This window comes from Falco rusticolus, chromosome 6 (assembly GCF_015220075.1).
Source record: "Falco rusticolus isolate bFalRus1 chromosome 6, bFalRus1.pri, whole genome shotgun sequence".
NCBI lineage: Eukaryota > Metazoa > Chordata > Aves > Falconiformes > Falconidae > Falco > Falco rusticolus.
This window is the reverse complement of record NC_051192.1, coordinates 30,030,216-30,052,483: the sequence shown is the minus strand read 5'-3', so window position 1 is coordinate 30,052,483 and position 22,268 is coordinate 30,030,216. Positions and strand designations below refer to the sequence as shown.

Genomic DNA, 22,268 nt, shown 5'->3' with positions numbered 1-22,268 from the left:
AAACAAGGTGTTTTTTGAAACATTATGGAGTTAAGCATACCAGTTATCTTAATTTTTTTTCCTCTTCAGTTTTCAGTTTTATCAAACAAAAATGCCCAAATCCAAATGATCCTTGAAATTATTCAGAGCTTAGCACAATTAGAGATTAGCATTTTCATAGACAATGCAAATCATTTTGGAGCTTTTTTAATCTTCAAATTCTATTATGTATCCCGCTGTCCTTCCCTTCACATCAGTGTTCACAGGCAACAAGGGCTAAAACAGTTTCCTTTTTTTTTTTTTTGGCACATGTTGCTTTAACCTCAGATGGAAATGAATCAGGAGGCTCAGTGGTTTTGTCTTGTAAGAAACAGTGACACAGTCCACTTTCTTAGCTTAGGAACTTAAATTGAAAAACAGTACTCCGTTAGTAAAACTCGTATCACTTTTGAAGGTTATAATAAAATGATAAGGAAAAAAGGTCTCACGAAGTTATGACTACAAAAATAATAAATTTATTCTCAGTAAACAATACAGTTTCTTATCTGGATGCTTTCTCTGTGTGAAAATGTTAAGGATCTCTGTGTAATCCTTGAAATTCTGTTTAGTTACCACTTTGGTTTTTCAAATGGCATATTTCAAACATGTCTAGGTCATGCAATTTATGAAAGGGTTAATAAGGTCTTTCTATCAAAAGAATCCACTCCAACGTGATGCTTCTACAAACATGTTAAAGTAATGGGAGAATACTCCCTTTCTTGTTTTTTCAGTTGAAGAGCCTTAGGAGCACCCTCTCAGTTGTTCAATTGAACAAACCTAGGCGCGTTCTCTTTTCCTAAGTAGCCATCTAGCCTCTCCTAAGGCTCTCCAGAATAACAAGGGTTTCACTGCTTTGGTCAATTAGCTAGTGGTAGTATTTTCAGTAATACAGATATAAATTAAGAACAACAAGGACAAAAATTTCTTAAGTCATAAACTTTTTTCCACTGGTGATGTGAAGGACAGATGATTATACTGTCTAGCTTTGTAGATTTTTGGGTTTTTAAATATACATATAGAAACTAAAAGGAAGCCTCTAACCTGCAAGGATTTAGATCCTACTTTACTATAGAGAGAATGAGTTCTGTTAAATCGTAGTCATCTCCCTATAGCAAAATAAAGTGTAATGCCATAAGTTTTACATAGCTTTAGCTGCTATACCTTGCGTGCTGGCTAAATTATGAAAGATGTCAATGTTCTGCTTTCTGTTGTGTAGTTTGCTGTGGGGTAAAAATGTGCAGTTTTAGATGGAGTAAGTTCTTCAAGACGAACTGTCTATGTTCATACTATTGCCTACCTCCTGCTTTCTCTGGGAGTCAATATGCAACCTTGAACCAGAAAAACTGAAACTAAAGGAATCCCAGCACCAAGCGCTCTACTGTGGCTGGATATTTTACATTAAAACTAAAAAAAGGAGAGGAGGGGAAGTTAAGCTTTGCAGTGTATATAATGGAGATCCATATGAAAGCTTCCATAGAGTTGTACTTCTAGAAAACGCTGAAGTGTGAATGTGTACTTCAATTACATGAAACCAATGTGGGGTTTTAAAGAGCTGTTTTGTTTTTAGGTCACATTGGAATGCTTCAAGCTACTCAAATGACTCAAGAAGTTACAATCAGAGATTTGGAATCAGAAAAGTCTAGATTAAAGGAAAAACTATCCCAGCTGGAAGAAGAAAGAAATTTATTACAAAGCAAAACACAGAGTCTGGATGAGCGACAAAGGCAGCAAATTCTGGCCTTGGAAAAGGTTAAACAGCTTATTTGCTTTAGTTGTATCAAAAAAAAGACCTCAGATTCTCAGGAAAAAGTGATTGTTTTAATTTTTGTTTGATATGACTGGACTAGTACCAGCAGTAGTATGTTCCAAATATATCTCACGTAGCACCATAGAATGACTAATGTAGAATGTAAAGTGAGAGTAGAGGGAAGTCAGATTAGATGCTATTCAGCTGCTTGGGGATATATTTTAGCAATTTCACTTTAATTTATGACCTTGTGTGTAGATGCCTAGTACCTAAAGTATCTCAGTAAGGAGAAATGTGAAATGGTTAAAGAACAACTTTAAAAAAAACTTTCTCTGAAAATGTGCTGGACGTGTTTGAAAATACTGAACTGAAATTTTCTATAGGCTTTGACTTTGGTACCTGACTGCTGTTTCCCCAGATTAAATAGAGCAAAAAAATAGATTTTATAAGGATATATTGCTTTGCATGGATATACTGAAACTATGGTTTTGGTTATTGAACGACTTAGTGCTCAGTGTTTGCTCAATTTTTTTTTTATATGGAGGCTAATTTTTGTGCATTTGTTATCAGTAATGTTTTTGGGGTTTTTTTTATTCCTACTGTTCAGATAGTATTTTTTTACCATTTCATAGATTTTTTTTTTTCTGTCATTTATAGAAAGTAAATGAAGCGAGGGAGACACAACGTGAATATTATGAGAAGGAGCTGGTAAAATTGCAAGCAAGATTAGAAGGAGAGGCTGCGCAGTTAAAGGAGGCTCATTCCAAGACCTTAGAAGAATTGGCATGGAAGCACCACACTGCAATTGAGGCTGCGCACAGTAATGCTAATAAGGATAAGAAAAAACTGCAGATGGTAGGTTTGTGTTTTCCTGTTAATCAAGTATATTACAAAAAGCAAATGTTACAGTTTGAACGTTGTAGTGCGTGGTTTTGTTGCATGGCAAGTTTTATTTGGAGTTACCTGCAGATCTGCTGGACCTCTCTGAAGAAACTACTCAGTCTTTATTAAAATAATACATATCTTGCAAGAAAAAGAAAAAAAAAAAAGAGCATTTGTACTGTCACTTCTCTGCATACAGAAGAGAAATTCTCAAACTACTTTCTTTTTGAGCATAGTAGGTATGTTTTCATGGGTTTTGTGACCCATATTCAGAAGGGTTGGTATATCACTCAAGATCAGTTCTTCTGAAGGAAATGAAAGATTATGTTACTCTAATATTTAAAATTTTCATAAACAGTCCAGAAGTACATTAAGATACTATATTAGTACCTGACTGAATGTATACTCAGAGGAAGAAAACAGCTGTTCATAACTTACATCATAGAATTATGCTTGCTGTATATTGACTATCTGTTTATCTTTAACTGGAATCCTGAAACTGAAAGGCTTTTTTGGTTCACAAAATTGTCCTTTTCTTTGTTGGGGTAAATGACAGGACCAATTCTGAATTATTATTTCCTAATCTGATGTATGTACATTATACATATTTTTTACCTGATAGAGTAAATATGGGATAAATATTAATTATTTAATTTAAGGCTTTGTTATGCTTCTCTGGTGTGTTTCCTGTGAACACACCAAGAAACACAGCTGTAGTTAGTGATGTGTATCTTATATCTTTTTTTAAAAAAATCAGTATATTACTAGTGTGTTGCTCTGTAGTTTTATTTTGAATAAATCCCAAAGATTTTTTCATGCCTCCCAACAACGAAAGTAGTTCTCTGAGATATATGTGCATCTGATCTTTCAGGCGTACTTTCTTTGTACCTTTAACGTGCCTATTATTAAAACAAGGTCTCCTAAGGGTTTCTGGGAATATTTTTCTTTTACTCCAGTAAGATGTGGGGTCCTTTCTGTTTTCTGTTGTTTATTAAAATCATGTAGAGAATAAAACAAAGGATATCAGGAAAAATTTGTCTTTAAAACATTAAATTTATTAAAATAGGGAACACCTTTATAAATATGAGAAATCTGAAGCTTGATTTTAGGAAGGGAAAACCCAACTATGAAAAGATATCAGGGTCAAGATCTCGGTAAATCTTAATCAGTGTATCGTCTCCTGTCAAACCTGTCTCACTAAGCACATGTTGTGCTGTTTGATTATTTCTTCCTTCAACTCTTCTCCACATTTGAGACTGAGTAATTCAATTTAGTATGAGGAAGAAGCCAGGTACAAGGAGTCTTGTAATAGAGGACGTGAGGACTTAGTGGGATGGGAAGACTTGAAAGCCATCTAGGGTTTGAAAGGCTTTGAAAAAAATGGAACAGAAGAGAATTCTAAAAGTGAGAATAGGAGTCAAGAAATAGCTTCAATACATCTCTTTGCTTCAGTTTTTCCATCTAGAAAATGAGCTGTAAAAATGGCATCAGTTCATATGAGGCTTGTGAAAATAGTTGCTAATAATTTTGCAGCACTGCACAGCTGTAATGAATGACAAGTATCATAGAAGAACTAATTACTCAGTTATCAGAATAGAGTCTGAATAGCACTAGTGAAATTTTGCAGACAGCAGACTTCACAGTGTGAACAAGAAAAATTGAGCAAGTCTCTATTAGCAAATGTCATCTGTCCCACCTGGTGGTGGATCTGGGCCCCCTGAAGAAAACATGCACTTGATGAGTTACACTTTCAGTAATACCTGGCTATACAATGTAACCCTGTTTTGTCACTGTTCAACTTCTACCACAAAGAGACTGTTTGTACACAATCTCTCTGCACACACAGCAGTTTAGATGGAAATTATTTATTGCCTATTGCACACCCTAATGGAGTGCTAGAACTAACCAGCTACTAATGTGCTTACCACCCCCAGCAAAACACCTGGGGAGTCCCTGCTTTTGGATGAGGAAGGGTTGGCCTCCATTGCATCTTTGAATGAGCTGCATGACACCAAGTTGCTGTCTTGCAGATCCCTGGTTTTCCTTAGAGTTTTATATTCTTCATGACAGTCTTTGCTCTTAAATTCTTGAGTATTGAGTCTCCCTGTCTGCAAAATCCTACCAACGCCTGCAGTTGGATGTTTTGTTTCATGCATGGCTCTGGTCTATGTGTTTTTATAGCTGTTTCTGAGGTATTACTGATTTTCTCAAATCCGAGCCCAGGGCTACGCAGAGGTGCTGAATTGATGCCAAGACTCGCATTGCAGCTGAACTCCTAAGAAGGGCTTAATAAAGGAGCCTCTGTAGCTGCATAAGAAGACCTTGAAGTCTCATATAATGTGGCTCTGGAGCACCTTGCTTTGCAACTTGAATTTTCTTCGAGAAGGCTTTGTGGTGTAATAAATTATATTAGTCTATTCACTGAAATATAAATAAAACTCTTAATTTTAACATGTTTCATGTTAAGTATTTTGTGACAGAAATTCTTCTTCTGAAAATATATTCTGAATATTAATGTATAAGCTGAAGCATAAATCTGTAGTTTTCCTTAAAAGAAAAATGTTTCTAACAAATACATATACAACACAGGCTCATGTAGCAGAAATAAAATTCATCCAAGAGGGGAGTTTTCAAAATTTGGCTATTACTCCACAGAGACTGAAATGAAAACAGAGATATTTCTTTCTTCATATAGTTGAAGACTAATTGTTGTTTTTCTTTCAGTTCTACATAAATTTTGTAGAAAGGGTGTGGAGCTTTTTTGTTTGTTTTAACAGCCTGAAAAACTTCACAAATCTCAGTCTGGATTTTAAGATTTGCTATTTTCTGTGAGGATTTTGTGTAGGAGATAACTGGGTAAAAGGCTGAAGGATAAGCATATTATTAGCATCATTTTATAAAAAGTGAATTTCTGCATTCTGTCAGCTCAGATTGAAAAACTGTGAAAGTAGATATAGTTTTAATGATTTTGATAATTAAGTGCAAAGTGAAACAAGACAAACAGGACTTTATTCTCATTTACTAGATTTTGTGATTAATCAGGGATGTTAGATTAGATAAACTAGGAAAAAATGTCTGTTGTAAAAGGAAATAAATGTTGTTGTTTTAACACTTTATCAAAAGGATAATTCTTGGTTGAGATCAGGAATATTTATGTCAGGAGGAATAACTTTCATGTGGTACACCTGTACTTTGTGATGAATGTATGGCAAGTATACAATATTTTTTTTCATCCTTGTTTCTGCGTAGGAGTTGGAGCAGCAGTTTGAGAAGGAGAAACTGCATTTGGAGGACGATAAGAATCAGCTCCGACAGCAGCTGGAAAACCTGAAGGAAGAGCTAACAACAAAACTGACTTCTGCCAATCAGGAGGTAAGGGCTAACTTTAATTGTATCGGCTAATGGTTCTGTGTACTAAACTGCATTTCATCAGTAATGATCTTGTGCTTTGTACAGAGCTAGGGCTACACTGTTTGGTCTGTTTAATACCTTATTTCTTTTTAAAGTTGAGTATTCTTCAAATGTGGTAAGCTACTTGACTGCTTCTAAGCAATGATTTTTTTGTCCTTTACAAAATAAACTAATTTTTTTATTAAATTAAAAACAAAATTAAAATAATTAAAATTAACAAAGCAAAAGATATGGATGTACAAAACAGTCGATGTAAAAAGCTTTTTTTGTTTCAACTCTGCTTATCTTCTCATTAGGTAGACAGACCTCTACACAAAATATATCAGGAGACAGAGAGAAAACTAACTATTTAAACCCATTATTTGGTTAAAATTAACATACTGTAAATTCTGGTCAGCTTCCTGACTTACAGATGATCTTCGTATATTTCCGTCAAAAGATGACATGAAATATCTATAGTAAGACCTAAATCATTTGCAATGTTTTGATATATGCAATTAAGTTAAATCTTGTATCTCAATACAGCTTTAACTTTTTCAGTTTGAAATCACCACCTTTTCATAATACAATATTTTAACATTAGAAATAGATTCTACTGATATCAGAAATGATGTGAATAAGCTGTAAATAATATGGTCAAGTTTGTATTCATAAACCAATATTCATTTTAATGCATAAATAAGCTTGTAATTGTATAGCGACAAAGGGGTTAAAATGTCTGAAAGATCATATAGACTGTTCTGGCAAGAAAGTTGCAAATCTCTGAAAGGGGAGCTGTCCTCCTTATCTGCAAAGCAAGCTGCCCTACCAAGGAGATAACGGGACAGCAGGATGGCCTTGAGTAAAATTAACAAGGAGTATTGTAAAAACCCTGGGAAAGATTTCTACAAGTCTGCCAACTCATCACTTTTGAGAACTAAGGTGAAAAGTACACCATGAGGCCTCCCATAGACCACTGCCCACATTCTAAAGACCCCGGCCCACAATTTTTGGAAGAATCTGCGCAAGCGTGAAAGACTGATAAGCTAATTAGCATACGAAGCGAGGGTAGGCGGGTTCAGGTGATGAATATGTATAGGCATTAATGGAATATTCATTGTTTCATTATATAAATAGAAGATAATCTGCCCCTCTGGGTGTGTACGATTGGTGGAAGGATCCCCCGTACACCCGGCGCCGACAATAAAGAATACTTAATCACTAAGAAATTCTGAAGACGTTCTTTGAAACAGAAACAATGATAAATCATTTTCTGGAAATTTTGCCTTGTTTCCAGAAAAGTATGAATCGGATTCATTGTTTAAGCTATACATATGATTTCACTGTGTGCTTTAAGACAGACTTAAGCATGAATTTAAGCAGGTTTTTTGCAGTGGTACTTTTCATTACAGTTTCCTATACTGTAAAAGTTCTGGAGATGGCAGGTGTCTGTCTAATTCTGGTGGCTTGCAAATTGTACAAATGTTAAACTTGCTTTAGAACAAACCTGCTCGTTATTAATAAATGAGAAAGATTGCCCTTCTGAAAGTGAAAATTATTGTTATATTAAAGTATATATTTGTGTTAATGTTGTATATCTTGATATATCGATATATATCAGTGTATTACTTTAATAATATGCATAACATAATATTTAAGATTTTAATAGAATATTATATTCTAAAATATATATTCTGAAAGTATATCTTAGTTTAGTTTCAATATGTTTATGCTTTCATAGTAGTACCTGTGGCAAATGAAGAGACAGGATGCTGTTTGATACAAACAAATGTCGATTTATTGTACAGAAGCACGAGTTTATATATACTTTCAGAAGCTGCGCGTTTTAAACAGTTGGTTCTTTAAGCATTGCATACTAGGCAATCCCCAGTTGGTGGTTAACTACCATCAATTAACAGCAAGGTGTTACCTCTCCTTGGTGCCATCCATCCCCCACTCCCCTATGCTCTCTCAGCATGACTCATCGTGTTAATTGTTGTGTCTATTCACACTCCTTGTCCTCCCAGGGTTCGTGACCTACAAAAGAGCACATTCCCCTCAGCTAACTGATTGTCACGCATGGTCCTAATTTCCAGCCCGCTCCTGCAGTACCTACCAGTAGATAGATAGATATGCTAGAGAATATATACTACCAGAGTAGCTCTTTAGAGCGTCTTTAGAGCTCAGCATCAGTCACAAGTGCCTGTTGAACAGGAGACTGTACTTCTTTCTGATAGTTGAGAGTGCCTTTGTCGGTACTTCTGACTTCGGAGAAGGTGCAAATGGAAGGTGGTGGTGCTCTTGTTCTTTTAACAGTATGTTTGCTTACATTCAAGTTGGAGCAAATATGATGTATTTGCTATATATGTGAAGAAAATCATACACAGGTTTATTTTTCAGTTCAAATTTACAGAAAGTTTAGTTATTTCTTTTTAGCTTTGACTTCTCTGTTGTATGTTAACTTTCCTTCTTGCTGGATTAGATCTGAGAGCAGTGCTTTTGTTCTATAGTCATTCAACACTGTAGGCTTTAATTTAGTTAATCTTTATTAACTTTTCTTGAAATTCATGAGTAATAAACTTGCTTCTTCTGTGAAGGAAGTAACTTCAAATGTTTTACAAATGAGTCTTCATTATCTAACTGTCCAGGCTTGGAAAATTAATCAGCACACAGAATTAAAGAGAATGGAGGCTTAGTTAAGGAATAGGTAACTAACAAACTAAAACAGGGAGTTAAGGCCACCTCCTATTTCATATTTGAGCTTGGATGCATTCTTATGCCGGCATAAACTTAATGCAGTATATCTTGCATATTGAGAGAATGAGATAAAGCGTTCGGGCAATAAATTCAGAGTGGTCTGTAAATCCACTCTATGTAGTACAGAGACAATATGATTTATTTATTACTATGTTTATCTTAAGCACGTGAGAAAGTGCTTCACTTGCAGCTATAGCTTGCCCTTGGATCTCTACTGGCAATAGTTTCTCAATGCCTTCACTGACCTGGAAAAAACTCTCCTGTGGAATGTCTGGCACATCTTTAGCTTAGCTTTTACGTTTCTACTGCTGTTTCCTTTTTTTTTTGTTTGTGTTGTTTTGTTACAGATGTCATTTAACAGTAGCCATATATTTATTACTTTCTGCAGATGTTAGCTTAGCTCTAGCTTCCCTGCTGAGAAAGCTGCTTTTGAACCTATGCCATCCTCTTTGCTTTTTGACAGGCTTTTTGACAGCGATTATCTTAGCTAAAGGATGAGGAAAATTCAAGCCTCATTAGGCTGGCTTCTAGTACCAAGCTATTTAAGAACAGTGTAATCTTCAATACTTGCCGGAGATTTTCTTTTTTGAGCGTTTAGGTTAAGTCAAGATACTAACTTTCTCGCATGTATCTCGGGGTGAGGCTGGCTGTTACTCTAGGGATTTGCTTCCTTTCACTGTAGACCAGTCAAGACCTCTTAGAAAGACTGTTTGTGTCAGTTGACAGAGTATTCTAAGGACAAGCCATCTCCATGCAAAGGATTTCTGATGATATTACTAAGGATCATTTTAAACAGCCTCCAGCATTGCTTTTTCATCAGTAGGATAGACCTAAGCCCTATGAGTGGCATTCCTGCATGTTTCCTTATCCTTTAGATGTACAGAACTGATTTTCACGTTTCATGCAAGTGGTGTAGGCAATTTTTCATGTGGGGATTCTGCTTCAGGTAGTGCTTTGTAGGGAATTACTAGCTGTCTGTATGTAAAGGAGCACATGGATGAGCACTCAAGGTGACATTAATTTTCTCTGAGATCTGTCGTGCCAAAGAAATTTGGGATCCCTTGCTGAGAGGAAAGGAGTCCCTCTTTAAATACTTCATGAGTTGCATACAGAGGGAGATAGCTCTGGGAGGGGTGTGCATGTGTGGGTGTATGCATGCCTGTGTGCGCTATAAACAGTATTAACATATAATTATACTAACAAACACAAAACGTAGTTATAACTGTTACCTCTTCATACCTGCAAACCAAAGTTAGTCTTTTCTTGGGCCGCGTGTCCTGTTGCGAATGAATTTATCTCAACATACGAAGGCGGTGGCATAGACTACTACTGCAAAAACTCCAGTTCCCATTAGCTCCTGTTCTGTGGTCTCCCTTGCCTCCCATTATTCTGGTTTTTTCCAGCCTCCATATTTAAAAAGTTTTTCCTTTCCTGTAGCTGGTGAACAATGACCAATTTCTAATCTTTTTTAGTTGAAGCAAAGTAGTATGGTATCATTGTTTTAGGTGGGGAGGTGAAGCACACACAGACAGAAAAAAGTATATTGTTACATAGCATTTAAAATATCTCATTATACTCTACAGATATTAGTTTGAGCTTTAAATGGGCTAATTTATGGACAGGCAGCAATCTGAAAACAGGAACATATACACTAGCATGTTAATCCATTAGATTGGAGGTTATATATTTTGAAATAGCAGTTCATGTTATTTTAATTTGCATAAAAAAGCTTTCTCACAGTAAAGTTACATGTAATTTTAGAACTTTTATGTAATCTCTTTTCTTGCAAAATGCTTCAAACATAGGCTGGTTATTTTTTTTACTTGTAAATATCCTTTAATTGAATCTATCTTTGATATTATAAAATTACAGAAACTTGTCTAGACTGGAATTTAAAAAACAGTGGAAGAAAATGAAACCAGGATGACTTGCCTGCCATTACTAATAATTGTGGAAATCACAACTTTTTTTCATCATAGGTGTCTCGTCTGCAAGACCTAGTACGAAAAAGTGAACAAGGCCTTGGTACTGCAGAAGGACATATCTCCAGTCTTCAGGAAGCTCAGGAAATACTCCAGAAAGAACTAGAATTAACTAGAGCAAGATTGCGAGAGACCACAGATTCATTGTATAGTGTTGAGGTAACCATAATGTTGGAGAATAAATTGCACAAAGTACAGTCAAATTACTTTTTTAAAAATGGCAGGAAGTATTATAGTGGATGCGTTACTGCAGGAGCTTCATATGGCTACATTAAAAAAGAGGCTTATCTTTTTTTTTTTTTTTTTTAAGCAGAGAGAAGAAAACTGGGAAAATAGGATGAGTTGGTTTGGGGTAGTTTGTTTTCTTTATGGGTTTTTTTGGTTTGTTGTTTTAGGGTGGGTTTTTGTTGTTTTCAGATCACTTAGTATTTAGTGGTATTGCTGCAAGCACATCTTTCTGTGGTTAATATAAATTGTAGCTGCCAAAGTGTGTCTGTAGAAAACATACCCAGGTTGGATTTTTCAGAATCTTAACAGAATTTCATGAGAACGTAGAAAGGGTGTGTGTTATGCCAGTGCTAGTCCAGACAGTTTCATATCTTGGTGCAAAACAAGATCCAAAGCTTACTAGCTCTAGAATTCATTGAAACCTTTTTTCATGCATGCATACTATGTTTTTCTCAAATAATGGACACAATCTTCATTTCAGGCTTAAATTTAGAATTTTGGAAGAGGCCTGAGAATAGTTTAAAAATATGCTATGATATCTTGAAAGACGGCAGATTGTCATCTGGAAAATGTGCCCACTTTATACAACTGAACAGATTAATTTGCCTAAGCACAAATGTATTGCTGTTTTAGGATTAGATAGAACTGGAACTGTCAATCTGTCCACTTATTTTGACAGACTCATTGACCTTAATACTAAGTGTAGCTTTTCCTTCTTCTCTTCTCAGTAAACAATGTGCATTTACAAGATCACAGCAATATTTGAAGTAGAGCAGCTAATATTAGAAAAAAGTATTCCCAGAATGTTTTTATGCTGGTGTTATTTTCTTAACAAAACCACTTTGAAACAAGATACCAGGTTGGGTTTGTCTTCTAATTTCTGTCAGCTATGGTCATTAGAGGTGCATCCTATTTACAGTTTAGAATTTCCTCTGTTTTTTTAAAAAATTCTCAAAGTGTCCTTATGAACTACTGCCTTCTTCTCTCTTCACCTATTATAACATTTAAATGTTCATATATAGAAGGTTAGTGGCAATAACATTTATCTTTACAGATTTTAAACTGTTAATGAAAAAACCTACATAAAAATTCTCATTTTAAAAAGTCCTAATTAAATTTAGATGGCCATGTTTGCTTCTCATGAATGAAGCAAGCACTGCTGAAAAATATGAATGTAAGTATGATTTCTAGTTGGTACCTAATACTATTCTAGTATGGTAAAACTTGAATAGAAATCAATAGGCATGTTAAACGTTCTTTTCTGTGTTCAGACTGTGAAAGCCTGTTTCTAGCAGGTTTGTCCAGTCAAGAAACAGAAAGAAGAGACATGAACTTAATATCAAATCCAGACAGCTCAAACTTTGAAATGTGAATACTGGCTATTTACTGCTTTCCAAAAAAAAAAAAAATAATCCAAAACATGCTTGACAAGATCCTAAGCAACTTGCTGTAATTATGAAGTTAATCCTGCAGTGAACAGGACTGGAAGACTTTTTGAGGTTCTTTCCAATATAAATTATTCTGTGATTCAGTGTAACAGTATTTGAAAAGATTATTTCCAGAATGATTTATTGGAAAGTTGCAGTTCAAATTTTTACAGGAATGCAGAATTCTGTTCAAGAAATATCAGCAGGTGTATAGGCATTAATTGTATGTGATAAGGAATTACACATTGAAAATTTATAGTTAAAGTTTTATGAGCCAATTGTAACTGACATCTTTATAATAAATACACTCATTTAAGGTTTGAAATACTTTTTTGCTGCTGATCAGTCTCTACTGTGAAGTTTGTGTTTGCAGGGAGAACTAGATCAGGAGAGACAACAACACGAGGCAATGATTGCTGCCATGAGAGAAGAGGAAAAATTCAAAGTTGACAGAATGGCTCGTGACTTGGAAATAAAATGGACAGAAAATCTTCGGCAAGTATTAAATCTTTACTTTGTTTCTTATTAAAGAATAAAAGAATGTGTTACATGCAAATGTAATAGCAAATGAAACTTAAAGCAAAGTTTTCTGTTACTTAAGCTTTTCCCATTATTACTGGTTTCTTAATTCTTTTTCATCTCTTGCACAAGGTCCACTGCATTTCAGTTTTTTGACCTTTGCCTTTAGACAGGAGTGCAATAAGCTTCGTGAAGAGTTGAGGCTGCAGCATGAAGAGGATAAGAAGGCAGCCATGACTCAGCTGTTGCAGCTGAAAGAACGTGAAAAAAATGCAGCAAGGGATGGATGGCAAAAAAAAGTTGAAGATCTGTTAGACCAGGTAACTATGGTCTCTTTGAGAATTGGAAAGCCACTACAATTTAGTTGCTTTTGGTTTATTACCAATTAACTACAAGAAATTGTGACATCAGTCTTTGAAATGAAATTTGTTATCATAATGCTTTTTAAACCTAATCTTTATCAAACTTTTTAAGTCATATATGAAGATTCCTTAAAATTATATGAATGCCCTTCTTTACACTAAATATGCATAAAACTTTCTACAGTTCTTTGAGGGTGAGTGGGACGATGTTGACAGTTTGACCTCTTCACTGTAAGATTTTTTTTTTATTTTCTGTCTGCTTACTTATTCTATTGTAAATATTTACCAGTGCTAATTGTTTGGACTTGGAGGTATCCCTTATCTTTACAATAACAATACTATACAAGTTACTAAAAAGTCAATGTCCCTCTGTTTCTACACGTTTATTACAGCTATGTCTTCTCTTCAGTGATCTTGAGCATTATTTTGGGACAATTTTTTACATATACTGAGTTTTTAAATTGCAACTCGTATTTATAAACTCAGTTATGTTAGATAATTAACAGAAAATACTTGCTTTGTACTTTTTCCAAACCATAAGTGCTATAGAACTGATTTTATTGACTACGGTTTGAAAGAATGGCTGGTAATGAACCAAATACATTTTGAAGTAAGAGAAAGAGATTTTAGAACTCATTAAATGACTGTGATTTCAGGATGTTATTGTGGGATGTCTTTTAATTTGCTGTCTAATTTGAGAAGTCAAATAACTGAACATACACTTGATTATACAGTTTCTTATAGGAACACATAACTATTTTGCTGACAAGGGAATTTAAGCTTGTGAAATCTTGTGGCTTAAGCTCATAAAAGCTGGAGGTCTTCAAAGTTCTTGGTCTGTTACCTTTTACAACATGAATGTAATAAGACTTGGACTCATTTAATTTTAAGTTTCACTTACTGCCTTTACTCAAGCTTCATTTACTTTCTTTACTTCTACCTATAAATATCATTTTCTCTAAGAAAGTACAGTTCGAAAGGGTTATGTTAAACTTTCCATAGTCCTAACATAATTTTTCAAATACTTATGTCTCCCTTTTTAAAAGTACTGTAATCAATCTCACCTACAGTTTCAGAATGGAAAATTAGTATGTTGCAAATGAACAATTTTTTTTCTGCATGTGGAAGAAATTTTGGAGTTAGAATGCTAACTGTAATAAAAAAGATTTTACTAGAGAACTTTCACACATAGAAAATGGTCTGCATATGCAAATGGGGGGGGGTGGGGTGGTGGTGGGGATTCCACTCCTTTTCCTGTATTGAAGTGCTGCACCATTTCATAACAGCATGTGCACTTAGAGGACTAACAAGATACTAAACCTTGGGAGTCTTCACTTTTTTTTATCAGCTGTTGCTTTTCCATGGTAGTGTATGAGTTGGATAGGTATTTCATAAAGATCAAAAAGTTATTATTGGTGGTAAGGTGTTAAGCTTTCCTCTGTAATAATCTACATTTTATCCTTTACACCTGGAGAGAGAATTCCAGACAATAGTGTACACTATGAGTAACTTTAACTCCTAGAGAAATGGATTTGTAGTAAGTTTCTCCTGACTGCAGTACACAAAGCATAGCCTGTGAGAGTTGCACTGAGCTTAATCATAGAATCACAGGCTTACTTGGGTTGGAAGAGACCTCAGGAAATCACCTAGTGCAACCTCCTGCTCAGATCAGCCAACACTGAGTTGGAACCAGTTTGCTTAGGGCTTTGCGCAGTCAGGTCTTGAATAGCCTCCAAGGCTGAAGATTCTACAGCCTCTCAGAATAATCTCTTCAAGTGCTTAATTATCCTCATAGTGAGTTTTTCATTCTTTATATTTAGACAGAACCTCCTCTTGTTTTAGTTTATAATCACTGTGTCTCACAGTGCACCACTGTAACGAGGCTGGGTCCACTATCTCTGTAATCACCTCATAGGTACTGGAAAGCTACTAAGTCCTGCAAAACCTTCTCTTCTTTAGACTGAACAAACCTAATTTCCTCAGGATATATGTCCCCATCCCAACCATCTTAGTGGGAGCTCTCCACTGAACCTGTTCAAGTTTATCAATGTTTGTCTGGTACTGGGACAGCCAAAGCTGAACAAACTGGAGGAGGTGGCAGAACATGCCCTCCAGCTGTTGTGCAACAAGTGCCAAGTCAAAGGGACTGATCCCCTCTCTCAAACCACTGGTTGTTCCTACAGCCCAGTGTGTGCTGGCAGTCACTGCTGCCAAGCCACGCTGCTGATTCATGTTTGGCCTACAGTTAACCAGGTTATACAAAGCAGACCTGTAACCCAGTATGAACCAGTGCAGGGGTTTAGTCCATCCATGCAAAGGACTTTGCATTTGTCCTTGTTGAATTTTTTGAGGTTCTTATTGGCCCATACCTAAAACCTACGTAGGTCCCTCTGGATGGCAGCCCTACCTTTCAGTGTATTGTGTCCCCTCCACTGTCCATGCTCCACCTTCTACTCCTCCCAGTTTGGTGTCATCCACAAACTCCATAAGGGTACTACTGTTTCCTCGTCCAGACCATTGATAAGGTACTGAAATGAAAAGGTCCTGGAACAGACACCTTAGGAATTTGTAAAAAGCTTTTGGGTAGAGTGAACCATTAACTGCTTCCATTTCAGCCTGATGATCTGGCCAGTTGTCATCTATCTGGTAGCCCACTCATCTGAATTGTTATGCAACCAGATACAAGGATGTTAAAAAATCTTGCTGAATTCAAGGTTGCAAACATCCACTGATCTCCCCTCATTCACAGGTCTAGTCATTTCATCACAGAAGAAAATGAAAGATAGTATTTTCATTATGGAATAGAGTAGAAGATTTTTGGTATGTCTCATAATGCAGATTACTGTAAACTTTGGTTGTATTGGTCTGGAATGATGCTGTTCTGAGTGGAAACTGCATCGGGCCTACTTTAACCCATAGGAACTACTGCAATAAACCTAGCTATGCTTGGCAATCTGTAAATGTGCAATAAAACTCTCTATCCCAGAGGGTTCACAATCTAAACAGACTGGAGATAGCGACAAAAGTGAGATTCTTCTGCTGTCGGAGATATAGATATATAAATGTAGTTACTGGCATTGGGAAGAATTCAAATTTCAGTTCATGAAAAGGATGTCTGTTCATACATGTCTTTTCAGCTACACGGAACTAGAACAGTCTGAGATACTGCAGTAGGGCTGTAAAATTGTGAATCTGTTACACCTGGCCCCAGCCTTCATTAGTAGGAAGATGCATTTAAAACTCATTTGAAAGGCATGAAGTCTTTCTTCATGCAATTAGGAAGAGCACAGACATGTATTTCCTTTGTGTAATTCTGATTTTTACACATGAAACATTGCTCTGATCTATACTAACAGTACTATACAGTGATTTATCGAAATAATACAAGACCATACAATGCTAAATCATTTGTAAGCTCCTAACTTGACAGAAAACGTGGCATGCATATGCCCTTTTTGTTGAGTAAGTGTCTAGAGCTTCACCATTTAGTTGTATAGATGCTTATCAGAAGGGTTGAATTCAGAAATGAAATGTTCATCACATCAATAAGGGTACATAATTTTCTAATATGTATTGATGCATCTCAGATTTGACTTAAAAACAAGTTACAAAAAGGTGTAGCACCTAACTTGATGTGTAGGAATCGTTAAAGTAAGCAAAGCATTGAAAAAAACAGATTTCAATGAATGGAGAGAAGTGATACGATATAGTTAAACTGCAGCCAAATACAACATAGAGCATGCCTATCTTGGAATGATGACTGGTGCTGGAAAAATATTGCTAAAAATAAAATTAAATATTCAATCAAATTTATGCTAATAAACTGTACTAAGCTGATTTGTTGGTTTTTTGAAGTATGTTATACTAATCTAAATTTCTGCCTTCTACTAGTTGTTGTACATTTGATAGGTGAGATCTAGCCCTTGCATAAAGCAAGGTAATAGTTTTGGTTTTATACCAGTAATGCTAAGTGGTTGCTCATAGAATGCATGTTAGGTTTATTGTTGTTGTAACAGTTTAGCTTTGTTATGAGCAAAATAATTGTGTTGAGAGAAAATGCTATTCAGCTGATTAAATGGTCAAACGCATTCTTGCTGGTTGCAAAGCATCACTTACCATCTCCGGTTAAATGTGGTTGGTAAATTAACTAGACCAAGTGTGTAGCTCTTATCTCTGATATGAGAAATTATTCTAGAAGATATAAAAAAAAGTGCTTTTCCTTTTTTCCTGTAAATTGTACTAAGTACTTCTACATCAATCCCTGTGAGTTTATGAAAAATGTAGTGAAGTCAGACGTGTGAGCTCTTTTCCATTTCTCTTAGCTGTGTAATGGGCTTCTGATGCCTTTCTTAAAACATTTTACCACTGAGGCGGCTTCAGCCATTGATGAAATAGCAGGAATTTTCTTTTTTAAAGCATAAGCATGTTCTCTTCTGCCTTTGTAGAAATGTTAGTAGTAAGTAGTACAGTGAGAATGGATAAAACCATACTACATACACTTTGGTAGCTGTTTGGTTTTCCTGTGGGAAAGAATCTCTCTTTTTTTTGAAAAAAAACCAAAAAAACCCAACAAAACCAAAAAAAACAACCAACCACCAAACATTGTAGAAGTTTCCTATTCAGAGTTTTTCTATGATGGTGTGCTTCTTTTTAAACTGTCAAAGTAAGCATGAGAAACTGATTTGTATCAAAACGTAAATATCTTCTTCTGATGTAGATGGCATTCAAATTGTGGTTTTCAGAAAATGTCAAGCTCAGTCTTTAAAATCCTGACCGCTGAGTGTACTCTTGCTCATGAAGTGGAGCGTTGTAGAAAAGCCACAGAGCTCCTGTGCACGCCTGTGAGCGGCTGCTGACCAGGCTTCTCCCAGAGGGCAGGTCCTGCTCCCTCCTTACCTGCCTGCTTGGAGGTGCGTGTCACAGAGCTGACGTGCATCCACGTTAGCACAATTGGGAAACGCTACTTTCTTGTCCCAGCATAAGGATTACTAGCCTGTCCCATAGCTTGGGTAATCCTTGCTTTAGAAGATTTGCTGTTCAATGAATGCTGGAAACTTCTACAAGAAATAACCTGCACGTACCCTCTATCAGTTTCCTGAAAGAAGGGAGATGAACTTTCAGCACAGAATCGTTTTAATCTGCTTCCTGGCACTTGATACTGCCCTGACCACACTTGATAAAGGCTTGCCTGTCAAAAGGAGGAGGTAAACTTCAAGCAGGTCCCCCCTCAGTTCCCTGGTCCTGCTTGTATTCAGCAGTATCAGCACGGCTCCCGTGCCATCTAGCGGGCCAGGTTTAAAAAGCACTCGGTAAGCTAGAGTGCCGAAATCTGAAAGAATGACAAGAAAAATCATACCACAGAGGGAGCAAAGAGCAGAGGACAACTGGAATGCAGTTCAGGGTAAGGTTTTATCCTGTATTTGTTGGTTTTGCAAAGGAGCGCCACTTTCTGCAGCTCTTGGAAACTCCTGGAGGTGACTACGGCTCTCGGAACTGTGGTCTTCGTGGGGCTGTGCCCCAGGTCCCGCCGCCCCCCCCAGGGAGTCAGGGGCGCTTGGGGAGTTTCTGCCTACATCCAGTGTCCGTATATATCCTGCCACTCACCACAGATCTGGAAGAATCAATACACCTTTATTCCAAGTGGGGAAACTTTAAGCAAGTCAAAAACTATTCTACATGAGCATGTGAATGATCCCGTAATCCGGGGTCCCTCAGAGGGCTGTCTGCCAAGTGTCCTTCCCCTTGCTTCGTGACAGTCTGCACTTCTCCACAAAGGATCTCCCTTGCTCTGGGCTCCCTGTTCTGTGCAGAGATGTGATCCTGAAACTGGCTGGTGCATTTGTTCTATCCACATTGGTCATTGCTGTGTCTGAATCACGAACATGAAAACAAATGCCTAATGTCCAGTTGTACTCTCCCTTTTTCTGAGCTTTTAGTTATGGTGAGCCCATTCAGCTCACACTCCCCTCTTGTCACTATTTTACTGTTTCAAAGATTCTGAATGTAACAGAGGAAATTCATTAAAAACAATTCACAATTAAGAGTTACTCAGCAATACAGACAAACAAAAGCAACAGAACAAATCAGAGTTTTCAAAGTATCTGCAGTGGCATACAGTAGAAATGATAACAGGTTAGGTTTGTTGCTCTCGCAAAAAATAAATGTGATACTGTACTATTTTTTCATATCTCTTGGTTTCTTTTTCTCTCATGGTGTGGTGCTTAATTAAATTTAAAGATACATGTAGGCTGATGTTTGAAATTATTTGGATACGAAGATATCATAAACTTGTCTATCTGATAATAAACTTCTAATTGGAATTTAATATTACCAGGGTTTTTTTGGCAGTGTTTGAGTTAGTAAATCTGAGGAGACTGAAAGACTTTTCTTTTCACCCACTGACAGGTAGAATTAAACATTAAGTCTGTAGTACAGTATTTAATTAATGATGCATGAGTCAGAAAAGAGTTTCGTTTGATATCTGGTGTTAAGTTTACATTTCCAAAACTGGTAAATAGAAATCTAAGCCAAATCCAACAGTAATACTATTCCTGAAATTAAAATTTTAATCTTTTATCTGTAAATGTTTTTCTCTTAAGTGTGAGAGAGACTCTGGCAAGAATGTTATCTTGAAACATTACCCTTGGCCTCTTTGTTCTGGAAGATAGTTGATCAAGTTGTTTTTGCATAGGTTCAAAACCAATGAAAATAGGGGACCCTGGGAGGAGCGAGAGATAAGTGGGGCAAAATTTGTTTGAGATTCAGCAGATGAATAAAATCCTAAATTAATGGCACTTCTTGACAGATACCTCTGTGCTCCAGGAAGGAGCATATATAATCTTTAAAATCCTGACAGCTTTATGACAAATAAGTAAAATGAAATGAAGCTCTAGTAGCATTCCAAAAACTTTAAAAATTACTAGGTGAATTATACCTTTTTTCCCCACCCCCGACCACTGAACCTGTATTTTTGTCAGATTAAAAGCATATAATCCAAAATCCAAACGGGTAAAAATGTGTCAGAATACCTAGGCATTTTGCCTTGCTGTTTGATAAACTCCTACAATTAGAAAAAGAGAGCGCTCTGTCTTTTTAAAGCAACAAGGTAGGTATCCCACCTTGTGCCAGCCTGAACACAGCACCTTCACCCAAGCTTGCTACAAAAACAGGAGGAAATCAGGGCCCATTGGACCCCAGAGACAGTTACACATTTCAGAATGCCTTACATATCCTTCATTTCCCTCAACAGAGAACCGCTGAGTTTGAGAGAGAGGGAAGGGGCTCTAAATGCTGCTTTTTCTTGCTAGAGAGGGCAAAATTTGATGTAGCTCTTCCATTCCTGGCATGTCACAAGCCTCAAGCCAAGTACAAAATGTTTTAGTAGGAAACAGCTGCTTTCCAAATCTCTGCAGAGTCATCTGTCGTGTAAGCACTGCGCAGCCAGAGACAGTACATCTGCTGACAAATCAGTCTTTCTCTGCAAACCAAAGACATATCTCGAGGGAGAGTGTTGGGGTGGTGGTTGTTGTTGTTTTTAGCTGGATAAAATGGACCTATGCCAAAAGTCCCTTCAGCTGCTTCAGCAGGCATCTCTGAAACGAAGGGGTTTTTTTACTAACATCTGATAGATGCATATAGCTTTCTTCTTCAGAAAGGTTAGCAGCATCGATTGGAGATCATTCTTAAAATGAGGCAAAGACTGTGTAGCAAGTTCTGTCTCCTTTGATATAACAGATAAAGTTGGACCTTCCCCTGTTTACGGATCTCAGGTATTCCACAGGAATTCCTGTTTGCCAGCAATATTTTGAGAATTCACTAAACCGTATACCGAAGTCAGACCTTGACACAATTTTACATTGAAATATCAACGAGAAAGTGTTATGTGACTGGTCTTTGGACAACATGGAGACTGATGCTGAAATTCAGTGATTTTTTAGCCAAGAGAAACAATGAAATGAGAGAAATTCCATGCATCCAATAAGCAAATGTACTGCAGGAAGCAATGCAACTGAATGAAAATGTGAAAAAGCCAGTGGTGCAGGAATTTCCTTCTTGAGGAAAATGACACCATCTGATCACCAAGTATGGCTGTGACAGTCATTGTGATGGGAACACGAGCAGCTGTTCATTACAGTAAGCAAACCCAAAACTTCAATAGTTTCAAATCTCCAATTCTGTGCTTTACTACAACACATATTGGCCCAACTAAATTGAAAACTCTGCTCTTCCAGGAGAGATGTTGAAACAGGTTGGAATACAAATCTTTCCCCGTGTATTGCATGCAAGGTCTGCAGTCCTGCTGGGAGCCCGCAGTGATTAGTGGGTTCTAAGGATGCAGCAAACTCTGCTGTTCCTCTGGGTCAGGGTGCAGTCCTCTTGTTTACACCTGAGGCTTAGCTGTGCGTACGCTGAGGGTGGAGAAGACAATACTTCTACTGAAAAATGAAATGGCAAAATCAAGTAAAAGCAGGTTAGCTAATAGATATATACTGAATAAAGATTTATTTTCTCAAGTTCCTAGACTTACAAGAAACAAATTCATTTGTACATCTTATAACTGTGAAGATTGATTTCAAAGAGAATTGAGGAAGGGTTTCTCATACCACAATAATATCACAAAACAATAATCTACAATTCCAACCTGTAGAAGTAGAGTGATAGTTAAATCCACATTCTCTTCTTTTTTCTCATCACTTCTCCCCATCATCAAAATACAGAAAGTAATAATTATATTTACATTCTGTTTGCTCTCATCACTTTTTCCCTAAATCATGGACCTTGCTGTGGAAGTAGTCATGATGATGTTTTGAATTTTTATGGAATTTCTTAAGAATACTTCAACCAGACTTCTTTTGGAGTTCTGCACTCTGAATATCCTGCATACTTTTCAATATGGAGCTGCATCTGATTATATTGCTACACATTTTGCTGGAATCAGCCCCCATACCAATTGACT

General features: G+C 36.6%; 1 protein-coding gene across 9 annotated transcripts in view; it reads left to right on the top strand.

Annotated features, from left to right (window-relative positions):
- The window catches only part of FAM184A (family with sequence similarity 184 member A), a 77,979-nt gene that overhangs the window by 32,847 nt on the left and 22,864 nt on the right, over nt 1-22,268 (top strand). For all 9 annotated transcript variants that reach the window (XR_005104925.1, XR_005104924.1, XR_005104923.1 and 6 more), the window contains exons 4-9: nt 1,586-1,767; nt 2,423-2,620; nt 5,897-6,019; nt 10,774-10,935; nt 12,805-12,926; nt 13,120-13,270. Coding sequence is in view for 6 of the 9 variants with exons in the window: in XM_037392185.1 (XP_037248082.1) it covers nt 1,586-1,767; nt 2,423-2,620; nt 5,897-6,019; nt 10,774-10,935; nt 12,805-12,926; nt 13,120-13,270 (938 nt within the window). In the remaining 3 variants the exon portion in view is untranslated. The remainder of the gene's footprint in view (nt 1-1,585; nt 1,768-2,422; nt 2,621-5,896; nt 6,020-10,773; nt 10,936-12,804; nt 12,927-13,119; nt 13,271-22,268) is intronic.